Genomic DNA, 24053 nt, shown 5'->3' with positions numbered 1-24053 from the left:
TAGTCTTAGGAGTGCTCCCATCTAGAGCAGTCCCTCTAAAATACCCTGTAGAGGTGGTTTGTGGGAGGCAAATTCCCTCAACTTTTGCTTGTCTGGGAATTGTTTAATCCCTCCTTCATATTTAAATGATAATCGTGCTGGATACAGTATTCTTGGTTCAAGGCCCTTCTGTTTCATTGTGTTAAATATATCATGCCATTCTCTTCTGGCCTGTAAGGTTTCTGTTGAGAAGTCTGATGATAGCCTGATGGGTTTTCCTTTGTATGTGACCTTTATCCTCTCTCTAGCTGCCTTTAAACCTCTGTCCTTGTCCTTGATCTTTTCCAGTTTAATTATTATGTGTCTTGGTGTTGTCCTTCTTAGGTCCCTTCTGTTGGGAGTTCTGTGTACTTCCGTGGTCTGATCGATTATTTCCTCCCCCAGTTTGGGGAAGTTTTCAGCAATTATTTCTTCAAATACACTTTCTATCCCTTTTTCTCTGTCTTTTTCTTCTTCTGGTACCCCTATAATGCGGATATTGTTCCTTTTAGATTGGTCACACAGTTCTCTTAATATTGTTTCGTTCCTGGAGATCCTTTTATCTCCCTCTGTGTAAGCTTCTCTGTGTTCCTGTTCTCTGATTTCTATTCCATTAACGGCCTTTTGCACCTCATCCAGTCTGCTCTTAAGTCCTTCCAGAGATTTTTTCATTTCTGTAATCTCCTTCCGGACTTCATCCCTTAGCTCTTGCATATTTCTCTGAAGATCCATCAGCATTGTTATGACCTTTATTTTGAATTCTTTTTCAGCGAGATTGGTTAGGTCTATCTCCCCAGATTCCTTCTCAGGGGAGGATGTCTGGGTAGTCTGGTCTGGATCAAATTCTTCTGCCTTTTCATGGCGACAGAGGTAGTTGTGGGGAGCTGGTGCGTGTGTTGGCTGGGAGAAAGTACCTTCTTGCTGGTTTGGGCCTTCCTCTCCTGGGAGAACAGCGACCCCTAGTGGCTTATGCTGGGCAGCTGTGCGCAGATGGGGTGTCTGATTCTTGCCTGGCCGCTGTGGAAGAAGCTCTGCCCAGTTGCTGTGGGTGTGGCCACTGCCTCTGTGGTGGAATCACACCAGAGGGGGATCGGGCGGGAGGCTGTTTATCACCGTGAGGGGCCTCCGAGCTGTGCGGCTGCCCAGGGGGCTGGGGTACCCGGAGTTCCCTGGGATCCCAGTTACTGGGCTGATTGCGCCGGGGCACTTCCATCCAGCTGTGAGGTCCCTGTCCCTTTAAGAGTTTCAAAGGGCACTCGCTTTTCTTTGTCCCAGGGGTGCCAGCTGCGGGGACCTGCTCACAGGTCTTACTGTCCTGTTTCCTAGTATCCAGTACACCATGCACTGTATGTCTGCCCTCCCAGTGCGGATGGCTAGGGCTGGGTATTCAGCAGTCCTGGGCTCCCTCTCCCTCCGACTCGTCTCCTCCCACCGGGAGCTGGGGTGAGGGGTGCTTGGGTCCTGCCGGGCCACAGCTTGTATCTTACCCCCTTCGCGAGGTCCTAGGTTCCTGCAGGTGTAGATGTAGTCTGGCTGTTGTCGTGTGTCTTCTGGTCTCTCTTTTAAGAATAGTTGTATTTGTTGTATTTTAAAAAATATATATGGTCTTGGGAGGAGATTTCCACTGCTCTATGCATGCCACCATCTTGGCTCCCAACAAGTGACAGAGTTCTTAATATTTTTGAAAAACAACTTTAAAGGTCATGGGACAATAACAATTTGTTATTAAGATGGTTTTGCATGGTTTTAATATGCATGGTCATTTTTACAGTCCTGCACTGCTTTCCAAAAAAGGGATGCCTGTACTTAAAATAGTGAGTGAAATGTGCCATTTCATAAATTAGAGAATAATAGAGTAACTGCAAAGATAGAAGGAAGGAAAGGTAAGAGATTAATGAAACAGAAAACAAAGATACAGAAGAGAATTGAAAAACTGGTTCATGAATCATCAAAAAATGTATATTCTTACAAACTTATATTACCTACTTTATGGAAGAGATTAATGTCAATAAAAAATTGGTACTGTTTTTAGAATTCTCAAGTATTTGTGAATATATGAAGTGGCAGCAGAGAGGCATCTTTCTGGTCTTTGAAACTTTAGAATTCACAAGGCACAGTACCTCATTTCATCTTCAAACCACCCAGAAGGTGTTGCCATCATCTGCTTTAGGCATGCCAACCTACTCATAAAGGTGAAGTTCTGCCTGAGGTAGCACAAGCTGACAGTGTCAAGGTGACAATGTAACCTTTACTGGGCACCAGGAGTTTCAGGAGAAAATAAAATTTGATGTGGCCTCTCTGTCCTGGGTCACACGACCTTTCCTGTGCTCCAGCTTTGGGTGAGGGGAGAAAGCTCGGTAACCCAGGCAGCACTGAAGCTGCCTACCATCCTCTCCAGGGTCACCAACTCTATAACTCTTGCTCTGTTTTACCTGGCTGCAGAGCATAAGGCTAGGGACACAGGACCCAATGTGACTGCCCATGGAGGTTCTCTATCACCCCCATGCAGAAGGATGTGACTGCTGAGTTTACCCTTAGCGCCTATCAGCTACTCCATGAAGCAATGTATGAAGTACCTGGCACATAGTAGGCACTTAATGAGACTTGAGTTTCTATACAAATCACAGCAGTACAAAAGTCAATCAATACTTGTAGGAAGACACACACACACACGTTACTTCTCTGTAATTTCTACCTTTAACCCTAATGCCTGGCATTCATGGTCAGGACCCTAGTGAAACCACCCTTTCCAAGGGGACCAGCAACCTGTAATCACCACACCTGCCAGACCCTCCCTGGCCTTTGCTGCTCTGACACTAATGATTCCATTTTGCTCTTGAAAAGGTCCAAGTCCTCCTCCTCTTCAGACCCCTTCTTGGTTTGCTCTTTCCTTTCCCTTTGCCTCAGTGAAGCACAGTCTAGTGCAGAGGTGAAGGACTCAGATTCTAAGGTGGGACCACCTCCGGACTGTGTGATCTAGGGCACACTTCACCTTGGGATCTTACCTATAAAACAGACAGTGTAAGTACCTGCACAGGACTGTTGGGAGAATGAAAGGAGGTAATACGTGTCAGGGGCAGGGCATGGGCCTGGGCTTGGCAGACAGCAAGCACTCAATGTGTGTTGTTAGGTACATCAGGTAATAACATGCTCATGGGAAGAAAAGGCTGGAAAGTAATACAACAGTAATTAAAGTGGTTGTATTCAAGAGGTAAAACTGTGGATGATGTTTCTTCATTTTCTCTAGTCCTTCAGTTTTCAAAACTGAGGTTGTGAGACCGTGCAGATACATGCACAGAGAGGACGATGAGAGGAAGAAAGGGAGTGCGAGCAGAGGCAGGGACCACGCACCAGAGTTCATTATTATAAGATACATGAAGCTTGAAAAGAAAAACAAAAGGGCAGAAAAAAACGAAGACCACCCCCCATATCCTTAATTCTTCCTCTGGGCTTGGAATCCCACTTTCCAAATAGGAATAGCCTGGGAAGAATGGCTGTGATCTGGTGGAGGAAAAAGCAAGTAAGGACCCAGGAGAAACAACCATTATAAAGTTTGAAGTATACATGTAATAGTGAAACCACACACTCCATGTGGGAGAAAAATGTTATTCCAGAGAGACATGCACAATGCAGAAGTGCTATGCTGCCCAAGACACAGCAGACTGAAGAATATTTGTGTAAGTCCTTACCTCTCATGGGAAGTTACTGAAACAAGCCATTTGATCCTAGAGCTGCCTGGCTTGGCAGTGACGTCAGGTGTCCTCCTGACAGCTATGCCCTCTCCCCCAACAGATATATTCCTTACCTAACCATGCTGGGGAAACCTCTCTGGCTACTGCATCATGGGACATGAGAGGAAGAAAAGGTTTTCTCTTTTGTTAAAGGCACACCTGAGAAGAAATTCCACCTCCTGTTTTTGGATATAATGGAAGGAGGGAGGATGTGATGCCTAAAACTAGCAATGGCAGCCATCTTGGTACCATGAGATGTTAAGCTTAAGGAGGAGAAAGAGAAGGAACCTAGTTTCTTAGTAATAATTAACTAACCAGGAACCTGCTATTCCTGGCTTCCTTAAGTGGGAAAATATCCTTATTGCTTAAATGACTATTAGTTGGTTATTTTGTTACTTTTGGGCAAAAGCATCTTAAATTATTCACAGAGCACTGGGTGGGCTAATGCTGAAAGAGGGTTATCTAAATGGAACCACCAACAGCTACGAGTTGGACATGATACAGAGACCAACACAAAAGACAAAAAGTAAATTAACATTCATAATATATTTGGCCAGGTTTCCCAAGTTGAATCCTTACTAAAAATTTCTATGACTTAAGTAAATATTTTACACAGAGGATATTTCTTCACTCAACTCCTAAAGTACAAAAATATCAGAATAAATAGAATTTTCATAGAAAAATATGTATGAAATGAAAAAGGTTGTGTCCTATAGCAACACTAAAAAATATTTTAATTCAACACTGAAATGAAAATTACTCTGGTAATCAAAATTTTAAGAATTATAAAGATTCTTCAGCATCCTTTTCCTTCCAGAGGAAAATTTTTAAACAGAAATTTTTTAAATTATAGAAATTCTTTTGGTGGGAAAACAAGGGTTTTTCAGAAACAAGATAAAATAAATGAAAACTTTAAAATGATTCATGATCTTCACATACCCTTTTAGTTTTACCTGATGGAATCTACAACATAAGTTTCAAAATAAGGTTATGAATACCAATACCAAAAGTCAGTAACTAGACAATAAAGTCTTCTTAAAAAATGGGAAAAACACAATCTACCTTACGTCTCTTTTTTCTATGAATTGTCTAGTACTCTTCCACACAGGGAATTTAAACAGACAGAAAGTAGTATTTTAGTTTACATTTTAACAAAAAAATAAAAAATGAAGCGAATTTAAAAAAGTTAATTATTAGGCCTCCAAAACCAACTCTTACTAAGACAGCACTTCATCACGGAATTGCTACAAATAAGTTGAAAACTGATAACTAGATGAAAAGTAAATATAAACAAAAGGTCAACTTGAAACAAAAATAAAACACAGCAAAAGTTACTTCCATTCCCTCTAAATAAAACACCTATCTAGATGAAAGAAACTCTACCATTGCAACATACTTTCCTTACTTGAAACTGAAGTTTTAAGCCAGTGTTTATAACAACACTGGTTGCTGTGGAAATAGTTGATCCAGCATTACAAACTCACAGCTGAATAAAGTAAGGTGTGGAAAGGAAGTCTTATTTAAACAGTGGCAAGTACCATAAAACATTAAAAAGGTAAAATGAGTGATGGCAAATCAGAGCACCATATGTTTGAATGTAAAAGTCGTAACATTTTTCTCCCGATGCCTGACACAAATAGGTTTCTTTCTTATTTAGTCCTATTTTTGGAACCCTATAATCATCTCAATCATCCCTCAAATGTCCTAAGTTTTACAATCTGCTTCTGTCTATATAACACAGTGTATATTTTATCAAACTGATCTTGCTTAGGACAGAGTTACTATACTTCAGACTTTGCCAGAACATGCAGAAGTTATGGCACCAATAGAACACAAGTCAGGGCTGTGAAAAGTTCTGCATGTAACTGATTCTCTTAAGTATAGCAGTACTGACTTATATAGCATCACTTCAGGCTGAGGTTTTGTGTACAGGTTTCAAGACTCTTTCATAAACTCTTCCAGTACAGGCACAGCTCATTTTATTGTACTTCATTTAATAGAGCTTCACAAATACTGTGTTTTTCACAAATTGAAAGTTTGTGGCAACCCTGCTTACCAGCACCATTTTTCCAACAGCATTTGCTCACTTTATGTTTCTGCATCACATTTTGGTAATTCACCCAATGTTTCCAACTTTTTCATTATTATTATATTTGTTACGGTAATCATATATTTACTGCAAATATATGATATATGATAAATCATTACAAATATGATATTTGTAATCGGTGATCTTTGATGTTATTATTGGAACTCTTTTGGGGGCATCACAAACTGCGCCCATATAAGATGGTGAACTTAATTGATAAATGTTGTACTTTGCTCCCCTGACTGGCCATTCCCCATCCCCCTCCCCTTTGGGACATAACAGTATTCAAAGTAGGCCAGTTAATTCAACAATGGCCTCTAAGTGTCCAAGTGAAAGCAAGAGTCGTACTTCTCTCCCTTTAGATCAAAAGCTAGAATTGATTAAATTTAGTGAGGAAGGCAATGTCAAAAGCTAAAGGTTGAAAGCCAGGCCTCTTGCACCAGACAGCCAAGCTGTGAATGTAAAGGAAAAGTTCTTGAAGGAAATTAAAGCTGTGAACACATGAATGATAGGAAAGTCAAACAGCCTTACTGCTTATGTGGAGAAAGTTTTGGTGTCTGGATAGAAGATCAAACCAGCCACAACATTCCCTTAAGCCAAAGCCTAATGCAGAGCAAGGCCCTATCTCTCTTTAATTCTATGAAGGCTGAGAGAGGGGAGGAAACCGCAGAGGAAAAGCTTGAAGCTAGCAGAGGTTAGTTCACGAGGTTTAAGGAAAGAAGCCGTCTCCATAATACAGACATGTAGGGGAAGCAGCAAGTGCTGATGCAGAAGCTGCAGCAAGTTATCCAGAAGATCTGGTTGAGTGAATCAATAAAGGTGACCACACTAAACAACAGATGTTCAATGTAGATGAAACAACCTTACTTTGGGAGAAGATGCCATCTAGAACTTTTGCAGCTGGAGAGAAGTCAATGTCTGGCTTCAAAGGACAGGCTGACTCTCTTGTTGGGAACTAATGCCTGCCACTTGTGACCAAGTTAAAGAGGTGCTCACTTACCATTCCAAAAATGCTAGGGCCCCTAAGCATTATGCCAAAATCTACTCTGCCTGTGATCTACAAACTCAACAACAAAGCCTACATGACAGAACATCTCTTTACAACATGGTTTACTGAATATTTTAAGCCCATTACTGAGACCTACTTCTCAGCAAAAAGATTTCATTCTAAATATTACTGCCCATGACAGTGCCCCTGGTCACTCAAGATCTCTGATAGGGGTGCACAGGTTAATGCTGTTTTCGTGCCTGCTAACACAATACCCTGATCTGCAGCCCACAGGTCAAGGAATCATTTTGACTTTCAAGTCTTGTTTAAGAAATACATTTCATAAAGCTAAAGCTGCCATAGATAGTGATTCCTCTGATGGATCTGCGCAAAGTCAATTGAAAACCTTTTGGAAAGGATTCACCATTCTAGAAGCCATTAAGAACATTCGTGATTCATGGGAAGAATGGTAAGAGGTCAAAATATCAACACTACCTAGAGTTTGGAAGAAGTTGATTCCAACCCTCATGGATGACTTTGAGGAGTTCAAGACTCCAGTGGAGGAAGTAACTGCAGATATGGTGGAAATAGCAAGAGAACTAGAAATTAGTAGTGGAGCCTAAAGAATTGCTGCAATCTCATGATAAAATTTGAATGGATGAGGAGTTGCATGAGCAAAGAGCTAGAATCTACTCCTGGTGAAGATGCTGTGAAGACTGTTGACAACAAAGGATTTAGAATTCAACAAACTTGGTTAATAAATCAGTGGCAGGGTTTGAGAGGATTGACTCCAATTTTGAAAAAGTTCTATTGTGTGTAAAATGCTATTAAACAGCATTACACATTACAGAGAAATTGTCTATGAAAGGAACAATCGATGTGACAAACTCTATCTTATTTTAAGAAATTGCCACAGCCACCCCAACCTTCAGCACCACCACCCTGATCAGTCAGTAGCCATCAACATCGAAACAAGACCCTCAACCAGCAAAGATTACAGCTTGTTGGGAGTTCTGATGATGGTTAGCATTTTTTTGGTAATAAAGTATTTTTTAAATTAAGTTGTGTACAATATCTTCACACATAATGCTATTACTGGACACCAGTATAGTGTAAGCATGACTTTTACATGCACTGGGAAACCAAAACATTCATTTGACTTGCTTTCATGCAATACTGGCTTTACTGCAGTGGTCTGAAACCAAACAGCAGTATTTCTGAAGCATGCTTGTACAAACACTTTCAGAGAATGTTAATGAGCACCCAGGTCCACTTCATACCCTTGTAGCTTGGCCGCCAACCCCAGTACTGTCATCACATTCTGAATTTGTTCCTCCACTTTTATAAGTCAGTTAAAAGTTTTCCAAGCAATCTTGAAAACCCTCAAGACACTTTTTATAGAAACTGTAACTTTTTGAACCTTAAGTGTATGCTCCTAGGCTCTGCCTTTGCTTCCCTTTCTGCTTTTTAATTAGAGATGGACAACACTTTAAATGCACACACTTTAATCAGTCTTTTCCTCTGGTTTTCTGAATCTTTCAAATTATGACAAACATTCTGAAATCAGAAATTTTACCCTTTGTAAAATACAACATACTTAACAAGTTTTTAAAATTATGTGTGTGTGGCTATTAAAAAAATAAAACCCTTAGGAGATAGTAAGGAAACCAGCTCTCTGAATAGCAACACAGATTCCCTCTGCAGCTGGCAGTGCCAAGGGCAGGCGGGACTGCCCTCTGCATGTGCACAGGAGATCAATTCATAGCTAGCAGAACTGGAAAAATCACAACTGAGAGCAGCAGTGGAGGCAGTGAGAGCCAAGAGCAGAATGTAAAGGAGTCTGACTTTCTGTGAGGTTAGTTACAGGAAACACTCCAGCCAGGGTCAGGAGGCTCAGCACACCACTCTCCTTTGGTTAAGAATGTAGGTCAAGCTCCCTGGGCTCTGGCCTTCAGAGACTCAAAAGGAAGGGCTAGGACCCAAGTCTCAGAGACAGAAGCCCAATTCCTAGGGAGCAAGAGGCTGGCCACTGGCCTTCATCTATACCGGAATGTGATGTGAACTCATTCATTCCAGAAGTGAACAAACTGGAGCACTGGGCTAGCTCTCCTTTCTCTTCCAAATGTGGGCCACTTCATGTGTTCTTATGAGGGCTCACGGGATGAAAGACCCCAGAACCACGGCTCAAGTTAGGTTATACATGATGGACAGTCAGCTCACCCAGTTCTGTCGACACGGGGGAACTGGTGGCAATCTCACCAACCTTGGCCACTCCATCGTAGTAGGCTTTTCCTGCCAGAACCATAGCTAGATGGGGAAGGTAACACACAAAGTCATGACTTAGACAAAGAAAGTGACACAGAGGTTTTCTTCTAAACATCCCTTGGTTCCTTCTGGCTGCAGCAAATATGGCTCTCAGAAGGCAGGGCTTATGCTTGATCGCTTTCCAGGGGCAGAGGTCCCTCTGGAGGCTTCCATCCACTGGATAGTCTCGGGATTCTCACTCAGACCAGCCGTGGGAACCTGCAGCAGCAGGTGTTGGAAGTCCAGAAAAGGCCTTGCATGCTCCTGATGCTAATTCCAGAATGTAGGTGTTCATAACATCAAATGAGGGCTGGAAACACATTTACTCCAGCAAGAAATATTTTCTGAGCTGGTTTTTCTACAACAGTATAGGACAGCAACATTATTAGTTCGGACTTTTGTGGGGTGGCCTAGGAACCTTGTCCTTCAATGGCGTATTTACTTTTTCTATTGAAAAAAAACATTCTGACACTAACAATAACATACCTGTTGCCAAGGGGAAAAAAAAATCTATGAGGTCTGAAAAACATTATCATTCCAAAAAACAATAGGATTATCTGAAGAATAACTGAATGCTCTAATTTTTTTCTTCTTACTTTTTGGCTGAGACAAAGAAAACTTTTCTTTTTTGTGGGAGGGGGATGTTGGGGAGAGGAGTCAAGGATGAGAGAGACCTACCTGGTTTGAATTCTACCTTTACTTCTAATGACTGATCTCCTTGGGCAAGTTATCCTTTCTGAAATAAAGGATGGTCACCTATAAAATGTCCTAATAGCCCAAGCACTCAATAAACAGAAGCTGCTAATATCAATCCCTTCTCTCACTTTACAACAAGGTAGGTTTGGAGAGACTGACATTGTATAACAAGCAAGGTTTTCAAAAGACCTATCTATTTAGTGTGATTCTGGAGAAAATATTTTATTTTATTTTACTCAAAGTCTGGCTCTAGGGAACACAGAAGTGTGGAGTTAAAAGAGCCCTCAGCAATCTTTGGGATTCCTTTTCTTTCACTGCAAAAAAAACCAGAGGCCACATCAGTTGCCTTGCCCCAGTTTATAATGGGTATTGTCTTTAAAAGGTGGATTAAGAAAGGCACTAGTATAAAAGAGTGTGTGTGAGGGATGTCACAGAATGAGTAAGGTTACAAAGTCCAGCTGAAGATACTGCAGACCAGAAAAGGAGTATTTTCATGGAAAATTAATCTATTTTAATAAAAGTTATGGCTTTTACTATATATGTATACAAATTTAGGAAGTGTAATGCTGTGCTACAGTTACACCACATGACTGAGGATAACCTTAAAGTATAATTATAAAAGAGAACAATAACAAGTAGCATTTAAGTAGACTTTCTAAGTCATTAATTAAGTTAATCTACCCAATAGTGTTAAGACATGGGAAGGTGATGTCATGATCCTGTTTTGTGAAGGGGAGTGGAGATATTCTGGGATGTACCCAAGGTCAATGGGGAATCACAGGCAGGGTACACAACTCTGACTAAGGGACTCCATTTCCTCAGTTCTAACTTATGGTGCTTTTTGACTCTTTGGTCTCAGCTAGAACTGAAAAAACAGATAACTCCACCTAAATACAAGGTTGGTAGCCAATAAGCTGTCAAGTTAATATATGTGATATTTTAGCATACTGATAAGCTGAAAAGTTGAACTAGTGGAAGAATATCACACAGGATTACATAATATTTAAACAAAAATTTTGGTTTGTACCCACACATTAAATTGAAAATTTTTCATTAACTGTTAACTTATGTTTAAAACTATTTAACCTTGCCAAATCTCATAAGATATCCTTGCTTTTATGATAAGGTTGAATTAACTTTTAAATTATATAATTTATTCCAGAAGTAATAAAGGATAAAACAGTATTTTCATAATTTTGTCCCCCTTTGTGAACACATTAAGAGATATTTCTACCACGTATTATTTTAAGGAATGAAGCATATTCATTCTATTTCAGTGGTTAACCGGCTATTTCATTATTCTGATCTACATACTTCTACCAGATAATTTTTCCTTAAAATATGATTTTATTAGGTTACAGTTCTGCTCAAAAACTTTCAAAGGCCTCCCACTGCCCACAGGGTAAGCCCACACTCCAGAGTTCATGACAGATTTTCACAGTAATGGCCTTCAGCAAATCACACCTTTCAAAATCCCCAGCCTGTGTAGCCCCCTATACATTGAGGGCGTGGCCTGGCCATGTGACTTGCTTTGGCCAATGGGATACCAGCAAGCCTAACTTCCAAAGGGACTTCTACTGGTGGAACAGTCTAGCTCCCAGCCCAGACCAGGTTCTAGCTGACTTCAGCTTCAAGAGTGAGCCCTAGGGGTCCTGGGAACTACTCTGCCTTTACAGGACCAAGAAACTATTGTTTTAAGCCTCCAATTTTAAGGACAATTGTTATGCAGCAATAGATAGCTGGCATTGCATTCAAGTGCATTAATTTGAACTAATTACACTTTATATCTTACTATTCAACAAAAGCTTCTCACCTGCCAGCGTGGACCCCAGGTCTTGGCTTGGATGTTGTCTTTTCTGAAGTACCTGAAGCACTGCTATGCAGCATAAGCCAACTGAAACCTAACATCTCTCAGCTGGCTCAGCTCCTACTAGGCCTCCTGCCTGCTCCATTCCCCATCAACCTCCACTGTTCAAATTCTTGTGACGTGGTGCATCCTGTGCCTGTTTCCCTGGGTTATAACCTGCTGGCTGCATATCTGGCATCCTCAACTATACTACAAATTCTTACCAAGGACTTCAAAATTTATCTAAATTTCTCAGTGGCTTCAGCAAAAGCCAGAAATTCCAGAAATACTGTATGAAATGCAGAATAATTTCCGGGAGGTGTTAAAGTGGTAAGAGCCCTTTGGGGAGAAGTCTTGTTAGCAGGAGACTAAACTGTAGGCAGCTCCCCCAGTCACCTTGTAAAACTGCTGCAGAGGTAGCAAATGCTAGAAAGAAAAAAAACTATTGCAGGTCATGGGGACTTCCTTCACAGGGACATCTAAAGCATGGCTTTTCTGCCTTGTGATGAAACAGACACCAAGGGAGAGTCAGCTGTGCATGACTTCCAAAACAAGGCTCCTGGTCTTTGAAGGAGGGAGGGGGGTATCCACACAAGTCCCTGATACTGCTGAAGGGCTGGGGAGGAAAATCCCAGGCCTGCTGCATTTCTTGACATGGAAGATGTCTGACAAACAGCACAGGGATCCAGAAGAAAGTAAGTTTACTTTTCCAGGGACTACAACAATGGGCACCTGTCATCCAAAGTTTAGACAGCATACCCCCTTTCCTGTGGCATGTTCATGCTGAGTGTGTATAAGGCCAAAGATTTATTTTCAAAATACCAACTGAGAGAAGACATAAGTGGGACATGGTGAAAGAGAAATAAAAGATATGTAAAGACACAAAACTTGATCTACCATTAAATTTTTGACTATTACTTGGATGTTCTCAGTGAACCAGGGTAGAGGGTGAAACTGGGATCTGTACTTGCTACATAGGGTAATTGTTTTGACTTTGTTCGAATTTGGTGATTGTTAGCATCTCAAGTTTTTATGATGATCATTAATAACAATCACCTTTTATTAGGGAAATGTATGTGCAGATACATGCCAGCTTCCTCAAATGAAAACTTTTTCAAACTAGCAAACAACTCTGGTTCACAAAGACAGACAAAAGCCAATGCTTGAATTCATTTTAAAGGAAGCACTCATTTTGAAATGAGAATCTAAGGTCAACCTTTAACTTAGATGCCTTTCCACTCTGGCTAAAAATTTTATTTCTCATGTCACTATTGAAAGTGATAAACCCAAAGGGAAGAAATTCTTCTGTATAAATTAAAGGAGAATAATTCCTATGATGCAAGACACTAACAAATATTTTAAATACACATTTTATGTATGTTCTTAGTTTACAAAGAATTTGGTTTCAAAAGTAGAAAACATTGTTCATGATAATGATATAAAAGATTGAACTATGTCAAAAAGATTTAATAATTAAATACCTTACTTACAGTAGCTCATTATTCTGTTTACTCATTTCAAATACACTAATATCCTACCACTGCAAAGTTCTGTAGATTAAATCATTATAAATAATTTCTACCAATTTAAAGATATTTTAAAAATTCAGTATTAAGCATTAAAAAATAGGTAAAATATTGACTGAACAGCTTTTACTTGTGCTCTATATTTATAAACTTAGAAAATAGAAGACTTACCATTAACAGCTTTTTCATAATTTTTTCCTAGGTTTATTAAATTTCGTAGTCCAGGATTAAACTGTTCCATAACATTCTGACAAACAAATAAAACAAACAAATTAATAAAATAAGCCAGCAGTAGATCAAGTCTTTAGATTTTGTCACTGCATAGACTGGGATGTCTATGTATGCTTGATAGCAGAGTCTATAAAGTCATGAATATTTATTTAAAAATGATGAAGAACATGTATTTCTTTACTGATGGAACAGGGTGCTCCAGTGCATTTGTGACCCTGGCAGCTCTCCAGTTGCCCAACAGCTGCTTAGAACCTACTGTACATGCATCAAGTAGTAGAAGAGCCCGTCTCTACAAAGCACACCCTGCAGAGGTTGTGGGCCAAGGAGCTAATGCTGCCTTTGGGTTTACATAAGTTAATGGTTGACATTCTCATGTTAAGAAACAGGAACTTGATCGGAACTTAATTACAGGAGCAATGTTTTGGCTATACATAGAACAAAAATTTCCAAGAGATTTTGTTTTTCCTATACCTACTTAATTGGGGAGGGTATGAGGGTGGGTGTTACTGATGGCTCTAGGACACAGGCCAGCCTGGAACCTTCTTTCTAGGTGGTCACTGGCATTTTCTTTCCCAGTGATTGGTCTATCCATTAAGTACTTTTGGACTAACTAGACGGAAAGACATGATTTCCCTCATGGAGTCCCTGATGCCATACCTCTGTAGATGTCATGGTTTTCATTTTTAAAAGTGTCATTTCCATATCATTATAAAGCCATAAACATAGAGACAAATGTTATGACAAGCATAAGACAGGTGATTATTTAGAATGTTGGTCTTCATTTAACATAGGAAATCATTCCTCTGGGGCTCTGACCACTTGACTCAGAACACATGGCTCAGTATATTTGTTCTGCTTACAAACAAGGAACATCACACAATACTAATCATTCCAGATAAACCACTCCAGTCTCTACCCACCTCACAAAACATGTACCCTGTTTGTAGAGAACCAGGCAATAAAATGAATGAAAAGCCACGCAACAAAGGGCTGACACTTGACACACATGTTCCCTGGGATAAAAAGGTTCTCCATCATGAGTGAGTAGAGAACATAATAACTTCTATTTTATCAAACTGTGATAAGGGCTTATCCTGGAAAACCACCTCATGCCTCAATCGTACCCCCTACCCTCTGCCTGCCCTTAGCTTCCCAAGAGCACTTTCACCTAAGCTGTTAATCTTGTTTTCCTACCATAATTTTGAATATTATTTTGATTTCTCAATTTTGGACAATCCCTACTGGCTTTCCCCTACAGTAGATGAGGATTTAGTTCTCTATGTCACTTCACTTTCCCTTTGTCAATCCTTCCTATAAAATTAAATATCAATTTCCCGGTAAGCCAATCATCAAGATTTATTATGACTTTGTAAATATTGGTCAGTACAATGCAAGGAATGTACCAATGCTTACATTTCCTTCCTTGATACAGCCTTTTTGTTTCTCCTGGGATTAAAAATTGTCTCATCCCTACCCCCAGCCTTAGTGTTTAGTTTTCTATGTATCTATCTTGGATTTTTCCACATGTTCCATCAGATCTAGCAGAAGCCTATCAATATTATTTTTCAAGTGCACAAAGTTGTCAGCTAATCTTCCATTCCATTTTTTTCCCCAGAACTTCCTCCAAGGACTCTCCGTCCTCTTGCTCAGTCTAGCCTGACTGACTCCGCCATACTGTTGCCCTTGCATGTCCCTTTCTGGTTCCCTGTATTAGAGCTCTCATTAGCTAGATTTCATATCTTCCTCTTCATTTATTTCTATTTGTTGGAGATTATTCTCCAAGAATGACCTTAGAAATGATGCATTAAAATTGAGTCCCCATATGTCTCAAATTGTCTTTACCTTGTGGTATTTTGCTGGGTACAGTATTAGAGATTGAAAGTGACTTCCCTTAGAATTTTAAAGATATTGCCCCACTATCTTTAATACCCATTTTTGCTAGAAGTTTGCTACCCAGTTTTGGTGAGAGGCCAGCCATTTCTTCTTCCTTTGTATATGACTGTTGGCAGAGCGGGGGATGACTGTTCTTTTCTCTTTATTCTGTTTTTTGAAACAACGTAATAGTCTGTCTCAGTGTGATAACTGCATTTATTTTACTGGGCTGTCAACAGACCCTATCCATGTAGAAAATAATGTACTATGTTCTGTTGACTGAAATCATATTATGTTCTATATACCTATATAGAGAATTAGGTTTGAAAAATGTTCCTGTTTTGTTTCTTGTCTCTTCATTCTTTCTGAATCTCTGATGAGGATTTTATATACCCTGGATTTATTTACTAATCATTTAATCTTTTTTCTCATATTTTCCACTTTTTGTTCTATATCTGATAGATACCCTCAACTTTACATTCCAACTTTTCTATTATGTTTAAAAATTTTTTATATCGATTTTAATTTGGGCTCTTTTAAATTTTTCATTATTCCTTTTGAAAAGCATCCTGTTCTTGTTTTATCGATACAATATCTCTAATATGAATAAAATGTAGCTTTATCTCCTGATTATTTCTTCTCATTGTTTGGTATCCACCTGTCTTTTGTATTGGAGGCTTTCCTCAAATGTCTGGTGATTCGTGATCTTCAGTTCATATTTAGGAGTGAAGCCCTAAAATGATTTCTAGAAGCCTGTGGGTGTGAAAGTGTATACAGATTTGTATAACCACCATCTTAACTATAATACAGAACTGTTCTGTCAGGTAGCTAGGCAGATATGAGCAGGTCCTGCCCTGTCCCGGACAAGGTCCTCCCCCTTTCCACCTACCCCCTTGTCACCAGATGGCAGAATACACCCCAAACCCCTCCTGTTTATGGTTCAGTCTCCTGTCTTATCAGGGCCAAACAAGATATAAAAAGTCCAACACTTCCAGACTATCAACACAGGTTGGCCACAGGCGCACTAAGACCCAGGAGGTGGCCTGGAGTTACCTTGGGGTTCATTTTACCATAATTATAATAAATTTACATTGCATTACACCTCCCCTTATCCCACCCGCCTACCTGGGTTTCACTTGGGTACTTAGGGATTAGCACCTATGCACCAGGGAAAAGGTTATATAACCTGAAACTGTCAATCAACATGTCAATTAAATGATGTAAGACACAGGGAAGGACTTTCCACCAGTTTAAAAACCAACCCCAACTCTAATAGTAGAGCTGCTTCTGGTTTCCAGACAGCTTGCTCTCCACCCTTCTTGAGAATGTATTTTTACTTTGCTTAATAAACTCCTGCCACTTAACACTGTCCTAAGTCTGTCTTTTGATTGAATTCCTTTGAAAACACAACCAGCAACAGGTCCAATAACACAAAAATCTCCCTCATCTACCCCTTTATGGCCACACCTTCCCCACTAGTCCTAACTCCTGGCAACCACTGATCTCCATCATTATAATTTGGTCACTGTGAGGATGTTCTATAAACAGGATCATACAGTATGTAACCTTTTGAAATTGGCTTTTTCACTTAGCACAGCAACATTAAAAACCATCCAAGTTGTTGTGCGTATCAACAGTTTATTATTTGTTTTTTTGCTAGTAGTATTCCATAGTATAGATGTATCACAATTTATTTACCTATTTACCCTCTGAACATTTGGGTTGTTTCACTTTTTGGTAATTACAAATGCATTTGATACAATCACACATAGGTTTCTGTGTGACTATTAGTGTTCCTATCTCTATGATAAACACCTGGGAGTTCAAATCCTGCGTCATATGACAGGTGTATGTTTAACTTTACAAGAAATTCCCAAACTATTTTCCAGAGTGGCTGTACCATTTTACATTCCCATCAACAATGTATGATTTCAATAATTTAAAAAATCTAATAACTTCATTAGAAAATGGTTATTTTCTAATAAAAAGATAAAATTAGTTTTCAAATATCTCATATAAAATTCTTACAATAATCTTGAGACCAAGTCTAGATAGTGAGAATATAAATTCTAGTAGAAGGAAAAAACTATTTTTTAAATATCACTTAAAATCCTTATAATAATCTTATGAGGCTGTCTGGATGGTATGAATATAAGGAAATATACTGTTAACTAATCCTGTCCTCTAGCATATAGGCAGTCACAAAAAAGAGCCCACATTTGTGTTCTTTCTTAAGATTATTCTTAGTCAGCTCATCAGTTTAAAAATATAGTTCTTAAAATGTTTACATATAACTCCACTCAGAGAAGAATATGGATAGTCTAGGCTAAAATAATGGCAATATCTCTGCTCTACCTGTGCTGAGTCTCATAAGAAGCGGGGTTGGTTCTATCACAAAAGCTCAGCAGCACTGGAGAATTAGAGGTGGGCTATTCCAAATAAAATGTTAAGGAACAGCCCACTCAGAATCTACTGGCACTTTCCACCAGATTTCTAGCTGGTCCATGTACTGCATGCATTTCCTATGCCTCCTGTAGAGTTACAGCTCATAATTTTAAAACAAATAATATATAATCTTATAATGGCTTTAACTTCACTAGTTAGATTTCTCTTTCATTTTTGAAAAATTATTACCTTTACCAATATGGGACTATAGACTATGAAACAAATACTATTATTACTGGCCAGATACTTTGACTGTGCTGACTTCAAAATTCTAAGAATTAGTTTCTCTTTCCATTTCTTTTTCCAGTTCTCTACATGACCCAGAAAAAATTATTTGATATTTCAGAACTTTATTTTTCTCAGTTGAAAAATGTGGGTAATATTGACACTGAAGTAAGCTTTAAAGGTGATTTAAGGATCTCTAATGAGGTAGGGATTTTTAAAAACTTGATTCAAGTAATGTTTATATCCTTGACATTTTTAATATTACTCTATATAATCTCAAAGTAATCTAGCAATGGCACAAATGCTTAAACTAACCACAGCACATTCTAATTTCATGTGACAAGACTGTCTGTTAATATGGGTTATTGTTTGAGAATACTTCTACGTAGAAAATCTCGCTTCCTCCTTCCTCTTGTTGTTGGAGGTGCGGCTCCTGGACTAACATCATCAGTACTTGATTATGTCCCCTGCCTTTAGGGAAAATATTAGTGAGTAAATCTGGCCCAAAGGCAGCTGCCTGTGGGCTAACAGATGGTCAGAAGAGTCATGTTTTACATACCCATCATGAATGGAGAGCATGAGCCAAGCAAAGGAAAATGAGACAACTGAGATGTTTTTTGTTTTAAGTTAGAGCAGAAAAACTCAGATTCAAATGTATAAACATACAAAAAGGTTCCTATGAATCGAATATGAATAATGTTTTGGCTGCCCTTCAGTCTATATTATCTATTTATGCTAGGAGCTGTCAAGCTTGCATTAAATATCTATTTGTAGTATCTGTAATTTGTAACACGCCATCCCAGTAGCAATGGGCCCAGGGGGGCCAGGGGACAAGGTGAAAAAAACTTTGGCCTTGAATTATTGGGCAAATCATACCACAACCTTGCTGAGCCCCACTTTCCTCCTCTATAAAATGGGAATAATGTAATTTCCACCTCATTGAGGGTATGAGGATTCAATGAGATAATATTTATGAAACATATATTATGTGCTTTTTCAAGCACTTGACATTTAGTACACACTGAATCAATTATAGTAATTAATATTACAAAACAATTCTCTAAAATATTAGTCAACTCTTCAAGTAGATGATCATTTTCATTTCCACAGATGTCTGTCTCAACTTCCTCTTTGTTGCATGAAAATAAATGATACCGGCTCTCCTCTGCCTCAAAGAATCACATCAGTATGGGACAGACTATAAATACAAAAACCTCTAGAAAAGAGTGGAGTACAAAGGAAATCGAAGATGTTAGTTATTACCTGCTTTTCATCTGAGAAAATCTTACTCCTTTTTTCCATTTGAGATACATTTTGACATTTATGGAGTGCTACTGTTTCAGGCTCTATGCCTACCCAGCATTTTACATGGGTGGTCTCAAAGGGATTATTATTAGCCCTCTTACTGAGACACCAAAGCTTGGAGATGTTAAATCTAAAAACCTTCAAAGTCCCACAGGCAGTAAGAGGCAAAGTCAGGTCAGAGCAGCCTCCCTACTAACTTATGCACTCACCACCCCCCAGGCCTCAATACAAGTTCCTTTTAATTAATTATGCAAAAAAGTAAGATACAAACACTTTCATGACAAAGGACTATTTCAGTGCAAGCAATTATGGGAGTCTCTACATTACTTTTTCTTTTTAGAGGCTTTTTTGTAATCCTACTCCTAATTTTTTACGAATATAATCTTCTATTTGCATCAGAAGATGGACCAATTCAACCTAGGCAAACAAGTATTTCTGACCTTTACTTTCTCTTAAAGAAAAAAAAGGAAACAAAAATAAGATTCCACAACCATCTGTAGTCTTTACGAGAATTAATAACGGTTAACACTATCATGTTGATTTCCTTTGCTGAAAATTAAAACTTTAGAGAACTACATTATAAACTCACAGGATGGTTTAATCATTTCATTCAAGTCTCATATCCCTTTTTTTCTCCCCAGAGGAAACCTTAAGCCTGGTGTTAACTTTCTATCTCATTTTATACTTTTACACACTCAACGTAAGTCATGACTGATACCTACTATTGCTTTGTGCATTTATAAAATGAATGACATCATAATTCCCCTCTTACATCTTATTTTTTTATTCAACCTTATGCTTCTGAGACCTATCTGCCTTGATATATATTAACTCAGCTTATTCCTACTAGATTTTCCATTGTGGGAATATAATATAAGGCATCTCATTGTGATGGTTAGTTTTATGTGTCTGTTTGGTTAAGCTACAGTACCCAGTCAGTTAAACACTAATTTAGGTGTTGCTTTGAAGGAATTTTGGAGATGTGGTTAACACCTGTAACCAGTTTAAGTAAGAGATCATTCCCAAAAAACTGGGTGGGCTTTTTAGTGTTTTTTGGGCTTTTTAATCAGTTGAAAAGCCTTAAGAATAAAACAGGTTTCCTGGAGGAAGAAAATATTCTGCTGGCAGACTACAGTGTACAGCCATACAAATATCACACTTCCCAGGCCTCACAACTGTGTAATCTAATTTCTTGATTTCTTCTACCGAGTGACATTTAGTTGGCTTACAAGTTTTTGCTAATACTAAGTATGTAGCAAGGAACTGTGTATGTCTCCTCGTACACACAGGTAAGAATTTACCTACAAATACCGCTACTGGGATACACGGTATGTGGTAATTTTTCAGTTTTCTTAGATACTGCCAGATACTTTGGAGAAAGTGGCTACAGCATCATGTGCTCCTACGAGCACTGTGTGAAAGGTCTATTTTATGACTCACCACAACACTTTGTGGTGTCATACTATAGGCATATCAGATGGATAAAAACAGTATCTATTTTTAAGTACCATAAACTGTTCCCATTGTCAGCTTAAAAAAAAAATGTACATGACTGGAAATACCTAAGCAGAGGAGAGAAACAATGAAAGGTGGTGTATTACTATATTATACTGGATTATCCTCAGCTCTCAGGTCTATCATAGGTTGTCATCAGTGACTTTTGTCCTCTTAACCACAGGGTAGGGGGTGGCACAAAAAGCCTGGATACATCTAGCCCTGAAACAGGTTTGGCCACCCCTCTCACCTGCCCCTAAAGACTGTGCTTCAGGCACAATGAACGGCCTCTGGGCTGTTCTCTGAGCAGGCCAGATGCACCCCCACCACAGGGATTTTGTACTTGCTTTTCTTTTGCCTGTAGGCTCTCCTCCTGGCAACTTATGCATCCAGTCTCAGTTCCAAACTTTTCAGAGACATTTTCCTTGAGCCTCCTCCTCCCATGGAGGTAGCAGCTCCAGCCTGTCTCCAGCTCTACTCCTTGCTTCTCTCTCTGCAAAAGGTTTGTCATTAACTCACATGATATTACCTATTTACTCTGTCTCCTGAGTAGGAACTGCAAGCAAATTAAGGTCAAGCAAGGACCACTGTACCTCCAGCACTAAGAACAGTGCCTGGACCATCTAATGCTCAAAGTGTATTCATCATCAGCAGTTAAAAATTTTTTGTTTTTGTTCTATAAGAGATACATGTGCTTATGGATGAATAGGCTGCATGATGTGACTTTAGCTCATCTGAACACACTGCCACAGACACAATGACCCAATGGGCCAATTAGCCATGAAAATTGGGCATGAGGTAATACAATGCTTGCAACTTCATTAGCTCAAAGTGAACAGCTCCAACTGAGGGTCACAAAAGCAGCAAGGCTCTGCCCTCTACTTATTAAGTCATAACAGGCTTACAAAATCTGAAAATGCCAAAGCTTTCTTTCTGAATTTTGCTTTCCAACCCTATGTTTTTCCAAGCTGACATTTAAATTACTTTTTATTAGGGAGTAATGTGGCCCTTAAAAAAATACCTTGCCAGAAATAACCCAAATGTTCATCAGTGGGCAAACAGATGAGCGAATGTGGTATGTCCATAAATGGAATAGTATTTAGCCATAAAAAGAAATAAAGTCCTAATACACACTACATGGTTGAACTCTATTATGTTCAGTGAAAGAAGTGAAAATGAGGAATGACAGCAATGGGCACAAGGAACCTCTTTAGGATAAAAAGTATTATAAAATTAGATTGTGGTAATGGTTATACAATTCTGTGCTTACTATCACCAAATTGTACATTTAAAATGAGTGAATTTTACAGTTTATAAATTATACCTCAATAGTTTGTTTTTTTAAAGGAAAACAGCAGCAACAGTAAAAACTCTTGATCTTCCTAATGTTCCAGGCTACTAAGGACTCAAGCTTGAAATCCCTAATGCTATGGAATGCCAAAGCTGTGCCTTTGTTCATATCTTTGGTTATTTCTAACTAGCCTGCCCAAAGAAGAGCCAGATGTACTGAGATGCAGGTCATTCACTGACCCTTTGAATACTGATCCAGGACCACCCAGAAAAGTACCACTGATCTGCAAAGCATCTATGTCCATGTAGCTGTTAGCAGCAACTTCCCTTCCTAGGATGAAAATCAATTAGACCTATTAGTAAAAAAAAAGATAACCCAGCTATTCTGAGACAAATCTTCTGATGGATTAGCAGTTGTCTTTCCAGCTATGACTGGGGAAGTAATCTGGCAGATGTTTCTCTAGACAAAAAAATTTTTCTGTCCTTCCATAGGAGCAGTTACATTGGAAATCTTAAGCTCTCAGGGTAAAGCCTCCAAGAAACTTTCACACTGACATAAACATTGTTTTACCTTCATTCTTCCTTTCCTTTCTTTATCCAGAATCCAGGCTTCAGTATGTAAATAATTACTTTTGCAAAAGTGGTCCTTCAGAGTGCAAAATGCCATGCTAGAAATGAAGCCATGAGGTCTCACAGTTAAATGGCTCTGTCTTTCTCAACATAACCTGAGAAGAAGCCACTAGACCATCAGTCAGCAGAGCACAGGGCTACCTCTTTGGCTTTAGCCTCTCCTAGAAGAATGTTATCAGAGAGTTCTAGGAGCACCTATTAGATCCTGAGCTCCTCAAGAACCAAACAAGTGATGAGTACAAGTGTGATCATCCAAAAAGGTATGTAATGCTGCCTCTTAAGATACATTACTAGAAGCAATCACATCTTCATGACATTTTATTTCATTGTTTAAAGAAAGAGATTTCTGTGACAAACTCGATTTTCTCTATTCTTGCTTATGTAGGCAGTAATAATTGTTCTGAAGCAAAAGTATAATTAAAAGGCAAAAAAAGGTCCCAACACATTAGTGTGAGAAAGTAAGAGGTGTGTTCTACAGCTGTTCAAATCTTTTGGACATTATCAAGCCCATCAAGATAACTAAGGCCCAGAACTATCCCATCCAGTAAATTAGATAAGGAATCTAGGTTTTCAACTGTGTTATGTATTTTTTTAATTATGGAGGAAGAACCATGATATAGGCAATCTGAGTTCATGACCATCTAATGAAGAAACCTAAAGAATGCAAAGGGCCATGCTAGAAATGAAGCCATGAGACAATGAAGTAAACAATGCCCAGAACCTCATAAGCATTAGAAAGATTAATTCCATTTTGAATACTAAGCAGAAGTTTACATCTGTCTGTGGGTGCAATCATTTGAAACCACTTTTCCTTGTAACTTTAGCAGAGATGATTATTCTGGGTCCAAGGACCTGCAAGCGCTATGACTCCATACAGTTATACATATATCTTGGCAGTGCCAAGAACACTTTTGGGGCTGAAAGCAGACGTTTCTAGTCTTAGCAATTAGCAAGCTATCAGACATTGTAACAATGTCTGGCCACACTGGCCTCAATCAAACAGGGAATTCAAGTAACTTTTGGACCTTGAACTTCAGAGGGTTTAGTATCTGTGAGACTCAAAAAAAAAACTTAATGAAATCCCAACTATGATAGCATTACTATCCATTTTTGCTTGGTTCATGGAGGTACATGTTCTTTTTGAAAGAATGGAAACACAATCCTTCCTATAGCTACAGTTCCAGGACAACTGCCAAATAGCTTTCTATCTGAATCTGAAAACGTGTCCCTTTTCTTGTATTTCTGTGTGAGGAGGTGGGGAGATCGATAGATCATGCCACATACTAGATAATGTGTACTTATGTTTCATACAACTAACTGTAAAGTCCTTCTCACATTTGGGCCTTTGAAACAACTATACACG

General features: G+C 39.0%; 1 protein-coding gene across 2 annotated transcripts in view; it reads right to left on the bottom strand.

Annotated features, from left to right (window-relative positions):
- BAIAP2L1 (BAR/IMD domain containing adaptor protein 2 like 1) overlaps positions 1 to 24053 on the bottom strand; it is a 98505-nt gene that overhangs the window by 63811 nt on the left and 10641 nt on the right. For both annotated transcript variants that reach the window (XM_037003725.2, XM_017672435.3), the window contains 2 exons: positions 13370 to 13445; positions 9047 to 9133 (listed from right to left, as the gene is read on the bottom strand). In XM_037003725.2, the coding sequence (XP_036859620.2) occupies positions 9047 to 9133; positions 13370 to 13445 (163 nt within the window). The remainder of the gene's footprint in view (positions 1 to 9046; positions 9134 to 13369; positions 13446 to 24053) is intronic.

Source organism: Manis javanica, chromosome 10, assembly GCF_040802235.1.
Source record: "Manis javanica isolate MJ-LG chromosome 10, MJ_LKY, whole genome shotgun sequence".
Lineage (NCBI taxonomy): Eukaryota > Metazoa > Chordata > Mammalia > Pholidota > Manidae > Manis > Manis javanica.
The sequence above is the reverse complement of the archived record's forward strand: the minus strand, read 5'-3'. Positions and strand labels throughout refer to the sequence as shown.